General features: G+C 43.5%; 1 protein-coding gene across 4 annotated transcripts in view; it reads right to left on the bottom strand.

Annotated features, from left to right (window-relative positions):
* The window catches only part of lnx1 (ligand of numb-protein X 1), a 51,921-nt gene that overhangs the window by 10,088 nt on the left and 24,502 nt on the right, over positions 1–17,331 (bottom strand). For all 4 annotated transcript variants that reach the window (XM_028028322.1, XM_028028323.1, XM_028028321.1 and 1 more), the window contains 4 exons: positions 9,530–9,771; positions 5,713–5,868; positions 2,151–2,359; positions 1,117–1,524 (listed from right to left, as the gene is read on the bottom strand). In XM_028028322.1, the coding sequence (XP_027884123.1) occupies positions 1,117–1,524; positions 2,151–2,359; positions 5,713–5,868; positions 9,530–9,771 (1,015 nt within the window). The remainder of the gene's footprint in view (positions 1–1,116; positions 1,525–2,150; positions 2,360–5,712; positions 5,869–9,529; positions 9,772–17,331) is intronic.

Below are 17,331 nucleotides of genomic sequence, written 5' to 3'. Positions count from 1 at the left end.
CCAGAACGAGCCAGTCAGACGGCCCAGAGACCCTGCACAGTCAGCCGTAAACACGCAGTAATTAACCGCCATTAACCAAACACACGCCATCACTGGCTGGCATCAACCGGGAACCAGAGGCGGCCGCACGGCGCCCCCTCCCCCGAAACCCACCCGTCCATCAGGGGAGTCGCCACAATTAAACAGCATTAACTGCAGCGAAGGCAGACACAACAGCGCAGCTCGACACAATTAGCTTGAATCACCGCAACAATCTTTAATACCGCCGGGAGGCGGAGTGTGAACAGAGCACGGCTGGTTCGGGTCTGTAACAACGTTTAGGTAGAATGTGTGACAACTATAGCTGCAAGTATTGATTATTTTAGGAATCGATTGTTCTATTGGTCAAATATTTGACAAATTATTCAGACAATTCATTGGTTAATCACAGGGGAGAAAACGGTACATTCTACAGATTTGTCATGTAGCCACTTAAACCTTATTTTATGCAATATCAGAAAAACAATAAGATTTTAAATAAGAATACAAATATTGCATTGCCTAACATGCAATGAGATAACATTCCTTTAGTTATACACTTGATTATTAACCAATAATAATTGCATAGCAGAAAGTGCTTGATAAGAGTTTTTGTTTTTTCACAGCATTTTAACAGGGTGAAGCTAAAGCTACGTCACTTGAGTTGTTCTGGATAGAACAGATTTACAGACAAAGAAGATTTTATTTATTTTTTTTATCTTAAATGCATGTTAATATATTTTTCCTTCAAATTGGGTTTAATGGCTACTCTGAGGGTGTTCTTTCAGCAAATGGCCTTCTCTTAAAATTTGATTAATCGATGACTAAACTAGTTGCCAATTATTTCAACAATTGATTAATGACAACTACTTGTTGAATAACGATTAATAGCATCAGATAATCAGATTACTGTTCAATAATAATCTGATAATTTTATCAGATTTTCTGATAATAATCACGATTAATTAATTCAGCAATTAATCACAATTAATCGTGATTAACCTATCATCCAAATTGATCACAATGAATCGTTTCATCCCTACTCACAACTGTGAACTTTCCAAACAGAGCTAATGTTTGGCGCCTATCCTGACTGACCTGGATGAGCAAAGCGGCGTGCTCCGGCGCCCCGTAACGCAGATCGTGCCCGTTGATGGCCAGCACGCGGTCGCCTACGCACAGCTGTCCGTCACGCGTGGCCAGGCCTCCCTCCAGCAGGTGGAAGATATAGACCCCGTGCTCCTCCGCTCGCCGCACCAGCTTGATGCCCAGCTGTTCGTCCGGGATGTTCTTGTTCAGCACCACGTGAATGCTGTCGTCTCTCATCGGATGGTGGGGCAGGCCGAGAGACTGGTGGACGCCGGCTCCGTGAGCGTGGCCGTGCGAGTGCGAACGGTAGCGGTGCCGCTGCTCTCTGAGCACGGTCAGCCGCAGGAGCTGGCACGGCTGCCTCAGGGTCGTCACGGCAAAGTAGTGAGGCACGTTGCTGATGTCAATGCCATTGACCTGAAAGGGGAAACGGAAGGACATCGTTACGGGCTAGCCCGACTCGACTTCTCGGGAGCTGCGCTTACGTTGACCACACAATTTGGCGAATTGCAAAATGTATTTGCTTAATGGTAACATGATCAAAAAACGTATTTTTAAAAATAAATTGCTATATGTCTTTGTGCTTGAATTGGGTTTTCGAACTTGGTGTGCTTCGCCCAACTACAATGGCAACACTTTTGATGCAACGCGGCAGTTTGTAAACAGCAGCAATGTGCTTATAAGGCCTCTTGGCTTCACCTGAGGTTGAAAATCGTAAAATCGCGAGCAAAAATTTACACAAAAAAAATTTAAGCTAGCCACTCCCAACCGTCCGTTGTTTGCCAATCCAACGCCTAAAACCAACAACGTCTTCTCTGATGGTTGATGTTACGCTCGACATCTCATGTGAGTGTTTACATCCATAATTTTTAATGACTTATCATGTGAACAAGCTTATTCACGTGTGACTTTAGTCAGATTCCTTATTTAATGGAAACACAGCGTTTGCCAAATTGTATTTTTATCTTTTTACATTAGTGGAATATCGAAAAGGTTTGGCGCACATTTTTAATGGAAACTCAGCTTTTGTGTCATTCTCATACCTTCAGGATCATGTCCCCAGGCAGCAGGCGACCGTCCCGAGCAATGACCCCTTCCCTGTAGATATCCTGGATGAGGATGCGAACCAGAGGGGTCTCGTTGCCGCCAACGATGCTGATGGCCAGTGGGTCCGAGGGATCCTGTCGTGTGATCTTAATACTGGTAAGCTCACCGTCAGGGATCAGGTGATGGAGCTGGGGAAGAGCCAGCACTGATGGAGAGAGTACACGGAACAGAAAACGTCTCATTTTAATTTGGGAAAACAGAGGGATCAAACAGAGGGAACAATGGAGGAAAGAGGGTGATCGTGAACGGATAGAGGAAGGATCACGGGAGAAAGAGTAGCAGGCCACGGTGGAGAGGTTTGGCCGTGGAACCAGCTGTCTCCACTCCCTCAGGCCACTACAGCAAACTTGTACAAGCCGAGAGAATTTTTCCATGGCTAATTGTCCCGTGCGATGTTTGTTTCATTAGTCACATTCAGTCCATCTGTATGAAAACAGGGAAAACCCTTTGCTTCAAATATCCAGCGGATAATTACTTGGGTGGAGATGAATAAGTTTTAATGAGCAAAAAACTTGACAAAATTACAAAAGTAGCCAAAGTTTACAATTCAGAAATGGTGTTTTCTTTTGTGGTCAAATAAAAAAGCGGTGCGGCTGTTATTGTGAACTGAAAGGAGGAGGACGCATCGTGGCGTGCTTTCGTATTCAGTGTTTGCTCCTCGTCGGTGCAGTGTTTGCTAAAAGAACGGCAGCGAATGTTCTGGAACTTTCTACCAGGTCTGAACATCCGGCCTGAGAGGCCATCTTGGTTCCTGAAATCTTCGCCAATCCTGTTTTGTGTTCAAGTCCGGGCCTTGGCTGAGTTGTTCTAAGAAACGACTACATCACTTTATGTTGGTTCACGCTGAGCTAAATTGGGACCATAAAAACTTGAAACTTTTTCAACATTTTTTTTTTTCAGTTTCAGAATATTTTTTCTGTTTCAAATCTTTTTTTTTTTTTTGCAGTTAAAATTTTTTTTTTCTTTCGAACAAACTTTATGGCCCCAATTTAACTCCAGAGGTTTATAACTTACAATCCCTATGACGTAAATTCAAGTTTGTGGTTGTAACATGGCAAAATGTGAAAACACCCAATAATTTCTAACAAGAGAATCTTCTACTGCAACCATGGTAATGCCCAACTCCAACACACATTGTTGGAAAGTCAGCATATATCTGAAAGATGTACTTGTCTCCTCCCTCTGGCTCCTTCTTTCTCCTACGTCCTAACCTTGAGTCTTTGTGGTCGCTCTTCTGGCCAGAGGCTTCGCCCAGTCACTAACAGAGGAGACCTGTTCCTCATCTTATTTGAAAAATGTCTCTCTCCTCGTGTTCCTCACTGGACCGTCTTCCCGTCTCCAGTGGAGTAGCCTTGGCGGTTCGTTCCGCTCGGCGCTGCACTTTCTCCTTTCCAGAGTCAATATTTTGTCTTTATCGCAGCAGATTGCTCCAGGGGTGCAGAGCACTCTCACTGGGACCCTGGAGCTCTTATGTAACCTCTTCCTTTCTCACCAGCGCACACCATTCGAGTTTCTCGCTCCATCTCATTAGTTCTACAGCTTGCACGGGGACATTTTAGTGCAATTATTTACATAGTTTATATCCTTTTTTTTTTTTTTTACAAAATCTGGATCCATCTTCCACCAGATCTTTCTCTACTTCACTCTTGCGCCTACTCGTCTCTCTCCTGGAGCACACGATGAATATTTAACCCGTCCTCTCAGCCTCCTCTGTGATGGCCTTTGAGAATCATCTACTCCCGAGTCATTTGTCATTCATCATTCTTGCGTAATGCCATCTTCCTTCTCCACGTCCCGCCGCGCCGCACCTCTAACTCTACATAATGCTCCATTACGGTTGACTGTATTTCTTCCACTTTGTCATGAAAATGTCTGAGCTGTGGCTATTGCATTGCATATTGTTTTCTTTCCTGCGTGAAGGGTTATGGATGTGCGTGTCATAAGCGTGGCCTGCCTTGGTTCGCTACTCTTACAAGGATGAGTCCAGAGGTGTAGAGGTGTGTATGACGGGATGCAGGGTCACCAGCTGCGTTGCCATTGATTTTAAATTGGAAATTGGAATTACGAAAATAAATTTGCTTAATGGAAACGGGACAATTCTTTAAAAAAAAATCAAAAAGAAATCACGTTTTTCAAATGTTTTGAAGTTTCTGCACTAATATAAGGTGGTTATTCGACTCTATTAAAATTATTATATTTTGCAAAATTGCATTAGGAATACTTTTTTTTGCATCATGCAAGTCACGTGATCAATAACCGGATGTTACTATCTGAAATAACCTCTTGCATTACTTTTCTTTATCGTTGCGCCTCTTTTTAGTTTTATTTTTCCTGAATTTGCTTCATTATATTTTTAATGTTAAAATGGATAACGATATAAAAATATTAATTTATGGCGTGCCATGGTGGCGTAGGGGATAAGCGCAACCCACGTTTGGAGGCCTTGAATCCTCAACGCGGCCGTCGCGGGTTCGATTCCCGGACCCGGAGATATTTGCCGCATGTCTTCAGCCTCTCCTTTCCTGTCAGACTACTTTCATATAAGGGACACTAGAGCCCACAAAAAAGACCCTCTGGAGGGGAGGGGAAAAAAACTTATTTATCCGTATGACCACGTTTACACACATGCTCCATTACTTTATTCAAAAGCTAAGATCTAAATTGAACACATTTTAAACTGCAAGTTTTCTAAGTTAGACTTTTTGATATTTTGTTACCAGAGAAAAACAAAAGCTGCTTTTTAAAAAATCTGTTTTACTCATCATCGAACCTTCAGAACATTGGCTTTCAGCTCACCATTATTTCCCCTCATTTCCCCCCATATTTTGGTGGCGATGCATTATTTATAATGTATATTTTGTTTTTAGTGTAGTCTATATTCTATTTGTATCGCCAATAAATAAAAAAAAGAAGAAAAAGCTATGGTCAGAAAAGACGTGGAAGAACGACAGGAAGCGGTAGGAGTGCTTTTCCTAACGACTCGTCGCGTGAACAAACTTATTCACCTGTGATTTTAATTGCCTTTCTTATTTAACAGAAACGCCACGATTAATTGCGACACGGCGTTCCCACGACATTAGCGGAGTACCGGCAGAGTTTTGCCTACGTTTGTGACGGAAACGCAGCTGGCGAGGATGAAGAGGCGGATGATGAAAAAGAACAGCAGAAGGTGGAGAGGCCCGTCATCTCCAGTGACCTCGGCTTTACCATCGCTATGCAAAATGCCCCAGGCTGCCACTCTCTGCTCTGATCCCTCTGTGGTGATGCACCAGAGGCCTTACGCAATGTGTGGCTGAATTATTCAAGAAACGTATGCTTCTGCTGTTGCACCCAAGGCCCAAAGCCATGTCACCATTCGTCACACAGCTGATTGAACATGGCAAATGTAAACATTTGGAGCCACATGCGCTTCCTGCTCCCTCTGGAACTCTCTCCAGTGGCCCCCTTAGGAATCACACAGATCGATTTAAAAATTAAAACAAAGTTTCTGCTCCGTACCTTCTGGCGGCACGCTGGAATTCCTGGCATTGTCCCGCTCCTCGGAGGTCTCGTTGCTGACGGCAGTGCCGCTCTTGGTCCGCCGCAGAACGCTGAACGCCCGGTTCAGTCTCCTGAAGGAGCGGCTCCTCACTGAGGAGCGGTCAAAGTTTCTGACTGCAAAAAAAAAGAAGAAAAAAAGGGGGCAGGGATGGAGTAGACAGGGTCTTTATAAAGGACTTCACTTGCAAACATGCCCGGACATGTCTGACTGTGGCTCCAATCAGACTTCTCTACCAGAGAGACCTGTGTGAGCGTGTTCCAACAGGTTCTGCAGAGGAGCTGAAATACCGGTCTGAAGCAGGACAGGAAAGTACGCATGTCTTTTAGAGCTACCCGAGCAGCGATTGTAGGACTTCACAGAGAAATGAACTGCAGAAATGCCTAGTTTCACTGGTCCGTTGGTGCACTGAGAGAAAAGAATTGGTTTTGTCTACAGGAAAGTAAGGCTGCAAGCCTCATCAATCTGTATTTTCTAAAGTGAGATTTGGAAGACCTGACCCTTTCAAAACTTTCTTCAAAGGGACATAAATGCTTGAGTTTGTGTTTGGTTAGCTGTGTAATGTTTCCTTTTAAGCTTACAGAGTTCCTGTTGAATACAAGCACTTCCAACTGTACAGGCTGCAATGGGACGTGGACGTCCACAGGTGCGTTTCAGTTAGTTAGAAAATGATTTACATGTTCATTCATTTAACTTCAGTTCCAAAAGCGAAACTCAAGTTACATAGATTCATTACACACAGAGTGATTTTGAACTTTGAGGATTATGGCTCATAGCTAACAAAGAGCCAAAATGTAGTTTCTCAGAAAGCGCAAATACTACATAATATATTTGATCACAAATGCAACAACTGGCAAGTTGTTGCATTCTTAAAAATTGTGATTATGGTTTAATTTATGCAAGACCCTAATTTTCTAAAAAAAGACAAAACAAAAGAGATTTTTATCACTTTAATCATATTTTTAAATCATATGCTTAAAAAACAACTTTTTGTGTCAAATGAAGCTTTACATATTGACATTTTTTAACCCAATTACTGTGATAAATTACATTTTCAATGGAATCCTAACGTATTGAGAAGCTCTTGTATGTGTATAGTGGCCATAGATGATTTCCAGGACGAACCGGAACCATGAAAAAGAAAGAAAAGAAAAAAACAAAACAGAAGGACATGTCATAATATTGTTGTTTTTTTCATTCTTGTGCTTTTCCCAAAGCAAACCAAAAGTAAAGTTTGAGACCCTGAACCCGTTTTGACAGCCCTGTCCACAGAGTTGAATCCTGGTGTTCACAGCACCAGCTCTTCTTTCTAAGCTCTGAGTGGCAATTCGGCAGGAAAAACACGCCACACTGCTGCTGTTAATATCAGCCGTTGGATCCCGCACAAGACCCCAGGACTGTTGGTATTTCCAGTTTGTTTTGGTGAACAACAAACGCCCGACTAAAGTTAAAACTGGCCCGGGATATTAAAATGAACGGTGCTACTGTGGCTGCAGGGTATTTGAAATGATTAATCAACAGTTTCACGTGATATTCTTTTTTTTTTTTTCCCAGCATCAAAACAGCCCCCGCCTACCCAACCTTTTGTTACCTTCAGAGTTTTTATTAATCTATCCATATCCATCATCAAGCAGGCAAAAGTCCATCCGACTGTCCAAGTATGTTATTGGCATCCAGAGTGTGAATGCATGCCACTGGAAACAGAAAAGCTTTCCAAATATTGGACTCTATAGGAATCCTTTTGGGTATTGTGATTTGTCCACACACTAATGCTAAGATCACTAATCAACTAATGCAGCGGTGGAAGACATTTGCTTTTTAAAGTGTTTTCCACGCACATAGAACCATTTTATAGCACAATACAGTAATCATGAACTTCAGTTGCTATAAAAAATTATGTATATCTCAAACATGGCTTAAAAGAAATTTGCAATTTTGGGCCTCTGTCTCTTTAAGAAACTACAACTCTGCCTCCGCTTCAGCAAGTCATCACAACAACTTTCTCCATTAAGCCGTCTATAAATGTTCTTCAGAGCGATGGACTGAGAAATAGTTCAGCAGTAGGCGGAGCTTTGTATGAATGGGCGGAGCTTTCTGGAAGTAGGAGGAGCTTTGTGAGATGAAGCGCTTTGGCACCTGCGATTGGTTGCCACGGGTGATTCAAGGATTTCTCAAACATGCACAAAAGAATTGCAGCAACATTCCTTGTATATTTTTGATGAGGGAATAACATTATATTCCCTCATGTATGTAAAGCTCAAAAAAGCCAATTTTACATGATACCTCCCCTTTAATTCTCATCCAGCTACATATGCTGTGAAGCTTTTGCAGTTTCAACAAATGCTGCTCTTTTTTTGCCAAGTGGAGGAGCTTGTTTGACTTTGTGGGTCTTAAATTAATAAAGCCTGTCTGAGTACCGGGCATAGCCACACGGTTGCACAACAGCAACTGTGATGTAATACAATATGGACCCGAGCAACTACGTCCAGCGCAGAGCATCGCAGAAAGACTTTGATTTGGAGAGCGGAGGTGGACGGAGCCGCTGGCCCAGCTCTGGCTGCTCCAGGAGCGGAGGCTCTGCAGCGCCGCTCCCTCCCTCTGCGGCCCCAGAGAGACGCGAGGGCTTCTGGCAGGCGCATTATTCTTTAAAAAGCGCCAGCGGCTGCTGGAGCTGACAGCTTGTTCAGCAGTTCCAGAGCTCATGGAGATGGCGGTGGTGGTGGGGTGCTCAGTTGGCCCAGCTTAAAGTGCTGCTGCAGCGTCATTTGCCGTCCCCGGCTCTTACGTTAGGAGAGCAGGGAGGAACTCTCACCACCGCCTCCTGGTAACACAGGTGGAGGGTAAAAAAAAAAGTTAAAAAAATGGAGGGAGGGAGCACTTCGATCGCGTCACCAGGCATTATCACACGCTCGCGCCGGCTATTTTTAACCCGCCTCTCATTACCGTTCTCCTTTACAGCACAGTGTTCCTGCCCTTTCAGTGACTTCCTCTCTCTTTGACTTTCTCTCTTTGTTTCTCTGCTCGTTTCCTCAAATGGAATTTTTTATGGATTTGTGAAGAGAGAGAAAAACAAAAGAGTAGGGGAGCTAATTGGTTAATAGGATTTCTATCAGAGGGCATTAGAAAGAACAATTGTATTTGGGAGCGAATGAGTGTCTGGGTAAACCGCAGCAGTAAATACATGTTAGATTGAAGATTACTGCCGTCTGCTTTTGATTTGGTACAGTACCATGCAGAAATATTAGAAATATTTATTTCCTTTGAGCCGTTACACATTTTGTTATCTCACAGACACAAACTTTTATGTGTCTGGGATTGGGATTGGGATTTTTTATGTGATAGATCAACACAAAGGAGTGGAATTCTGTGTGTTTTCTAATTTTTCATTCATTTTACGCATATATTTCAATAAATATTCAAACTAAAATTCTACACCTGCAAACAGGAATCCCCATGTCATTCTGAACACGGAAGTGGTGCATCATGCTACGGGGGCTTTAGTTCAGCACGGAAGACGGTCAAAGTTGAAGGGATGAAGGAGGTATATACGAGGCAAAGCAGGATAATAATACATTTAGGCGACACTGGAACATCTATTCTTTCCTTTGAACTTCAAAGCTGCTGATCGATCACACAAAAACCCGCAATAACAAAAAAAACTGCAGTTTTCAGGTGCAACATCTCAGCGCGGACTAATACTTGTGGAACACGCTCTGTCTGCTTAAGCAGATGAATCACACACACACACACACACACGCCCCCTTTTCTCCCACTCACTCTTCTTGGAGCTGCTGCGAGCGGCCAGGCTGGTCATGCTGCCTGACTGGCTGTTGTCCTCCATGCTGGGGTCGAACGCCGGGTTGACCAGGCCGGGTTCGTCCGAGAGCAGCGCCACGGCGGCAGGGCCGTCGCTGGGCAGCGTGGCGACGGTGAGCTCCGATGTGCTGTCCGTGCACTCGCCCTCCTGCGAGCGGCGCTTCCTGTCTGTGGAGAGTCCATAGTGGGAGGCGCCTTTACACCTGCAAACAGGAAGTGAAATCGGCCCGTTAACTCCAGGCTACAGTGAAGCCGTTAGTTTACATATCAGACGGAAAGCATCTGTGAAAAGTTTTGTTTTTGGTTGGTTTCTTTAGGCCTGGGCTTTGACTAGGCCATTCTAACACATTAAAGCCATTTCATTGTCCACGTAGCTGTAAGTTTAGGGTCGTGGTGCTGCTGGAAGGTGAACTTTGACCTCTAAAGGGCATCCCAACATCATAATGCTGCCACTGCCATGTTTAACTACAGCAGTAGTTTGTCGGATTAATGGTGATGAATTTAACAATCGATTAATCGCTGACTGGAGCACACGAATTTGTTAAACCGTGTTTGTCTGACATGCAATTAAAACCCAATGGATTTTGCGACTTATCAAAACGTGAAAAAGTCAAAGGAGTCCTCTTAAAGGGCGCTGTATCTGGATGGAGCAGGGAGACCTGATGATGCGTGGCGACGTATCCGCACACTGAACCCCATGTGGAGGCAGTCGGAGTGAAAACAAACAAATTTCTGCTAGCATTTATCGAAAAGGTCAGATTGTGAACAGTGATGCGAGAATTTCTCACAAAGACTCCTTATCTGACCTTAACACTCAAGCAACACACAACCTGTACAACAAAATGAGACAACTTTTCTTTTTTGTCTCTTTGGGTACTTTGACATTGAATCCAGATCGCATCTCTGTGGACTTCCCACGGAAATCACTTCAACAAACTACTGAGAGAGAACTGCGCTCTCGATTACTAAAGCTTCCTATTTGTAATCGCGCGTAGACCAACCTTGCTCAGCGGCACCGCAAGCGAGAGCGTCGCCGACAGTCGACCGAGTACAAACGCAAGAAAACAGCGGCTGGTGAGGAGGAGCCGACACTGAATTTGAATGTGGAACAGAAATGGGCTTGATTGTTGTTACTCAGAGAAACAAATCTAATTCTTCAGCTCCAGATGTCAACATCGGCGCAGCCGCATCACGCCGCCGCACACGCACAGACACTTTATCTCCCGCGCTCATAGCGATGCTCGCTCGTCCATAAAAGGCTTTACACTGTCACAACGCTAAACTGCGAATGTTTGTGTGCGGCTGGAGCGTTCCCCCGCAGTGGGGTAGGGGGAGGTTGTAGCGTTGTTGGGAGAATTTCCCTCCATCTGTAAGCCATAAAGGCTTCATCAAGAGGCAGGGAAAACTCTGCCTTGTCTCTCCGGCTGTCTCTGCGGAGCCATCAGCGCAAACATTAACTCGGTTTTAATGAGCTGGATCCGACCCAGGCTCTGCTTCACCGGTAGCTGAGACGAAAAAAAAACAACAACAAAAAAACAAGTGGTGCGGCATTCCCCCCCCCGCATCCAAAGATGAGAGGTTAAGTAAAAATGAGGCAACATGACAAGAGATTACTTCAGTGTCGCAAAAAGAAAGGAAGAAGAATGTGAGCTTTGGAGCCGTTGGAGCAGAGCTGGAACCGGCGGGCACCCAGTGGGCGCCACGTCACCAGAAGCAGCATTTTGTCTCCATTACAGAGCTGTCTGAGCAGGTCATGCCCTCTGTCCACGTCGCACAGGGAAAATCATTTCATCTAAAAACAGGGACCTATATCTCAATTGTGGCCGCATGTCCAGTCAGATATAACATTACACAAAGCTGAAGTGCCTATCGATCGCTTTCACTCTGCGCTCGACTTCACGACATGCTGCGTGTGTGTACCTGTGTGTGTACCTGTGTGTGAGACCCGATCATTCTTTAAGTAAATTGGTAACTACCAACAGCGACATGCCACTTAATCAAGCGATGCGGCCCAATAGATCAATACTTGAACGGACAGGCAAAGAGAGGGAAGACGTTTTAGTCGAGTCACTGTCGGAGAAGGTTTAAAATTGGACACCTGATTGAATTTTTGTTGCGTCTCACAGCGAAATCCAGCATGTTCAGGGTTCCTACACAACCTTAAAATGTTTGCAAAAGTATTATTTTCCTAGTCTGGGTAATCATGTACAAATATGGGTTTTTTTTTGGCAAGAAGGGCGACTAAGAAGCTAAAATTAGTTGTGCTTTTGTCACATTTTGCATAATCATAAGCAGCTTTGTAAATATATTAACCAATTAGCTCAATAATTTAAGTGTTGGTATGTGAAGATGTGGAGGTAATAAAACGAGTTTGAGATATTATTGTTTTTGTGTAATAACTCCTTTTTATTTTGGGTTATATAAAAGATTACCAATGTCGTCAACAGACAATGAAACTACCTATCAACAAACTGTAAAAATATTAATAAAAAGCCGTCTCCACGTTTTGATGAATATGTCTTAAAATGTAATAACATTCAACATTTTTACATTTTATATAATTTATAAAAAACAACTTTGATTTGATTGTGTGCTTAATATCCAAGCACACAATTGTCATTGCTTCGACCCTAAACTATAGAGGGCCACATAAAAACTTGTGGCGGGCCAGATTTGGCCCCGGGGCCTCGGGTTTGACACGTGTGTAAAAACATAATAAACTGGATCTCTGGTGTAAACTGCTTTTCAAATCTTTTTTTATCGACCTAACAACATAAATAAACTTTTACCGCCGCATAAAAACGTTTCAACAGCGACTTCATCTTGTTGGCCGATTTAGATTTCTGCTTTTTCTTTGCAGTCTGACTATTCCGATTTTGACCGATTCAGATTTTAAAATATAAATCATAAAAAAAAAAAGTGCATTGTAGTACATTGTAGCATATTTTCATTTTAGTAAACAAAAAAAGAAAATTCATAAAACTACTACATCTCCATTCCTCTACCAGTACATCAGCCAACAACATTTTACCCATCCCCTATGAATTATTAACTTCTTCAGCTTATTTTTTCAGTTTTATGAACCCATAAAGGGGATAAACAAAGACAGATATGGAAAGAAACACTAAGCAGGTTGTTGTGCTTTCTAGCAAAGAGGCAGTAATAATTATGTCCACATTTGTCCTCTATGTTATCGTTTTTAAAAAAAAATAACAACACTGGTCAACAGCCAAAAAAATTGTGTGGGGTTTTTCAACGGTTTTAGGGTCATTTTGATGTGCTGAACCCAAAAATCACATTGGTTTTGTTCAATCGGGTCAACTTTCTGAACTGCGAGTGCAACATGAGCATCAAGGATCTGTAGCGAGATAAAGAGCGGAGACACGTGCTCATCCTGCTCCTTCCTCCTTTTCCCCCTTTTTCTCCTTGTCCCTGTACAAAAACAATTACCCATAATGCTTTCAGTGATGTGGCGGTCTTCCCAGCGCCTCCCTCCTGGAACACAGACGTGTTGTGTTCTTGCGATGTGCTATAAAACACCAGCTCACCACTCATCAAAGCCTGTGAGATTCTCCAATCCTCTTTAGGGGTGAGTGGATTATCCGTTCTAACCCAAATACACGCTCCGCTCCCTTACTGCGGCGGACAATCACGTTAGTTCGCCCTCCCGCCGAAATGCAAATTACCCCCACTGAAACGACGACGACAGCTCAGGTGCTGAGTTTGCAGGAGAAATGCTGATTTCTTCTTTTTTCTCTCTCTCTTTGGTTTGTTTAGACTCAAAAACGACGTTCGCTTGGTTGTTCTGAGCAGGTTCCGTGTGACGTGAACGCGCTACCCGTCTCCGTTCCGTCCTCTTACTCGTCGTGTGGTAGTAGTGGCGACAGCCACCTGTTTGTGATGCAGCCCGGCGTTTATTTGGGTTCTTCAAAACATATTCCCAGCAACGCCTGATGTGTGAAAACGCAGGAGGAAATGAAGGCCTGAAGGAGGCCCGCAGGTTTATCTCACCACAGAAAGTGAGAAATGCGGTGTGTGTGCGTGTGTGTGTGTGTGTGAAAGGCTTTTTGAAGCATGTGTTGAGGGTATTCTTAGAACACTAATGAACGTGGGGACATGCAAACACAGTTGGAGATTTATCCACTCATTAGTCAGTTTAGAGCTGGCGGGATGGTTGTTGTTTGCAGCTCAGATTGTCTTAACCAAATTGCCGCTGGCCAGAAAACAAGACAGAATATGTTTTTTAATATTAAAAAGTACATAGCTGCAAAAAAAAAAAAGTTTTCTCAAACCCCTGCTCGGTATGTACAAAATATGGAAAAGGCAACGCTGGGAAACAGGCAGAATTTATTAGACTTCGGCATAAACCGTGGTGTTGCAGAACATCTGATCTGCCTGATTCGATGGGAAAATACTATCTTCATCAAGCAGCTTTAGGGTAAGACTCAACTGAAAATCTTTCATAATGTTCTAGGTATAAAAAAACTGGACTGGGTTATGGGGAAGAGCCTATTGCTATGAAGCAGACAAGCCATGTTTCTACAAGAACCCTTTCCAAGAATCAGGGCAGCTTTCTGGGGTCATCATTGTCACTGTACATTTCTACTATAATTACTAGACTAAAAAACAACAACAAAAAAACACACACAGTGTCCCTCATCTACCCTCAAGTTGTTATTCTCATCTAACGAAAGGGCAGCGCCTGCCATGATGGCTGCAGCCTCAGGCACCCGTCTACCCATGTCTTATGTTGTTTGTCTGTCTTTCTGTTTGCTCTTTGGATGGGCCGTGCTGAAACGAATTTTGTTGCGCTTCTGTACGAGAATAAAGGCTGATTCTGCAAGTACCATACTAAAAACGAATTACGACGGCTAAGGGTCGATATTTACCTCTGAAAATGTAAAAGAATCCAGCCAGACAAGTTTAAACTGTAAACTTGTCTTAACGGTAACCGGGTCTGAAATCCCCGACGTCTGATGACAGCCAAAAAAAGAGAAGCTACTTCAGTTAGATTCATATTTTTAGCTTCATGCTGTTTATGTTCAGAGGCACAAATAGAAACAACCACACCTCCTACAATCACTAACAGAGTGGAAGTCATGTGTTTGTGTGGGGGATGTTTCACGTGTCTCTGGCTTCATTTGTTAAATACCAGTGAATATCATAGACTTCCACTGAATTGAAAGTTATTATAATTCAGTTTCACAGTGTATGCCCTGTGAAATTATCAGCAGTTACGACTGAAAAACTAGGCGGTAGCGTCATTACTGCAAAGGGACGACATCACAAAACTTTGCACTGGCAAAATCCCTTTGTAATTTGTTCCAAGTAAACCATTCTGCATTGTTTCATTGACACTTTGTATAAATCATAAAGGGTAATCGCTGTTATAGCAGCAATACCAGACCTATACATATACTCGTAAAGTTGCCAAAGAAGACTGCTGCTGCCAGTTAGACAACAGTGATTAAAGGGAATGTTCAGAATCTCTGAAACAAGCATAATTTATTTATAGCTTACAACCTGTTAAGCTGTTCCCTACTGTATATAAAACTCTCCCGGTGTCTTCATTCAGTATAAATCCAAACTACGAGGCTTGATGAAGAGGGACTTAAAACCAAAGCTGATTTCTAGGACCTTAAGACGACTCCAAACCCTAAAATGTCATTGTGGTTAATGTAAATACGACTTCATAAGCCTTTAAGCTGATAGCCACTGTCTCCGACTTCCATTCTCCGTGTGAAAAATTACTGGCTTGTGCAACGCAAATATGACGACGGTTAATGGATTGTAAAATTGCGTTAAGAGGCTTCTGAGATGGGAGTTGTTTCAAATGGCAGAAGTCCACTTTGACCTTTGCTCCTGTCGGACAAGTCGTCACCATCAGCCTCAAGAAACAAGACGTGCTAAGATGCTATGAGGGTTATGTACAGCTGTTAAAGAAGCCCTGGTTCAAACTATTGCTTTAGGTTTGATTAAAAGAAAACAGAACCATTGAGGCCAGAGCGACATAAAGACACGGTGATCCAGTTAATGATGAACCAGGGGAGTGTTAAGCAGATGATGCGCCCGTGTGTTGACTGGATCCGCCTGCTGTGAGGGGTAATCCCATCTGCTGCATGATTTAGGGGGAGAGGGGGTCAAGACACGGGGAGATGGAGCAGTCAGTGATGTGGAAAAAGAAAAAGTGGCTTGTCAAAAACAGACTTGCACAGTGTAAGCCAGGAGCCGTTGGGTGTGACTCCTCATCGCCTTTGAAAGCGACTCCGTGCCGAAAAGAAAAAGAAAAAGTGTGGAGCCGCGGATGAACCTTTGTGTTGAAATTTCCCATTGTGCTCCGGTGGAGCAGGGAGCAGTCGGACAGGTTTGGCATGCTTTATGCAGCTGATTGTTTTACGGGTCCCAACAGATAGGAAGTCCGCTCTGCCAGTGAAGACCAGGCCCAGAATCCTGAGTCATCTTTTTCAAGCCAATCAATAAGGGTGATCATCAGTTGAGCCCTGGACCCATGATGAAGCCGGAAGGGTATTTATGCAGCAGTTTACTGTGTCAGTGTCTGGTTTCTACCAAGTAGGCAATCTCTTCCCTCCCGTGTCGAGAGCAGAGCAAACGCAAGCACAGATTTAATTCTCCGCTGCCCGGCTGAACTGGATCTCAAGCTCACTGATGCATCTCAACACTGGGCCATTTGTTTCCAACACAAATGTCCGCAAATCTTTGTCTATGTCACAAAAAAAAGCCCACAATTTTGCAATTGCAGTGTTTCCATTAAATAAGACATGAAATTAAAATTAGGAGTGAATAAGCTTGTTCACGTGATAAATTATTAGAAATCTTGGCAGCGACGGATGTAAACAGTTATACGAGATATTTTGATAACTCAGCCATTGCGCTAATGAACATTGTCTAAGGCGCTGGAGCGTCAACCCCTTATTCTTGGAAGTGGCTAGGTACGCAGTGTTTTGAATGACACACAACTTTTTATGAACTGTGGTGGAGCCAGCTGCACATTGTTGGAGAAAACCCCAAGCAAATATGAACTACAAACCACGAAGAAGACTACTTCCTGTCCACGAAGAAGACTACTTCCTGTCGTCTTCTGCCTAGTTTTTGGTAGTAGTAGCTTCCAGCTGTTGATCACGTGACTTGTATGATGCAAATAAAACGTTTTTCCATGGCAGTTTTGCGAAATACATCTATTTCAATACGTCTGGAAAACCACCTCATCCCAGTGCAACAACCTTTTATCGAAAAACGTGAATTTTCGAAAATTCCCATTTTTTCCATTGAACAAATGAACAATTGAAAAAAATGTTTACATTTGAATTTGTGCAATTCTATTGTTAATAGAAGCACAGCTAGTGACTACAGCAGTCTCAAAGTAGTTCTTTTCTCTCACTGAGGTGCCAATTGCTCTAATTGTCATTTTCAATACATCAAAGCATATAATCACAGAGAATCCCTACATGTCTCTGTTCCCACAATGCTCTCTGCACCTAGTAACCCGCATTCTCTCTTTACCACACCAGCACCACGGCAATGGCTGAGTTTTCTCCTTTCCCATGCCATCATGCCTGCAACTCAGCCCGACCCCAAAGCTCCGGCGGTCCGCGGGGCGCCGCTCACGTGAGAGATTAACTCTGCGCCCGCTCTCCCCTCAGCTGTCAGTTACGGTCTGCTGCCCGCGCGTACTCAACCTTCCTACAGATTAGCCCGCCGCACACATGGGGTTGAGGAAGTTGTTTCGTCCTACCTGGTGTCAA

This window comes from Xiphophorus couchianus, chromosome 9, assembly GCF_001444195.1.
Source record: "Xiphophorus couchianus chromosome 9, X_couchianus-1.0, whole genome shotgun sequence".
Classification (NCBI taxonomy): domain Eukaryota; kingdom Metazoa; phylum Chordata; class Actinopteri; order Cyprinodontiformes; family Poeciliidae; genus Xiphophorus; species Xiphophorus couchianus.
This window is presented reverse-complemented; position numbering and strand designations above follow the sequence as displayed.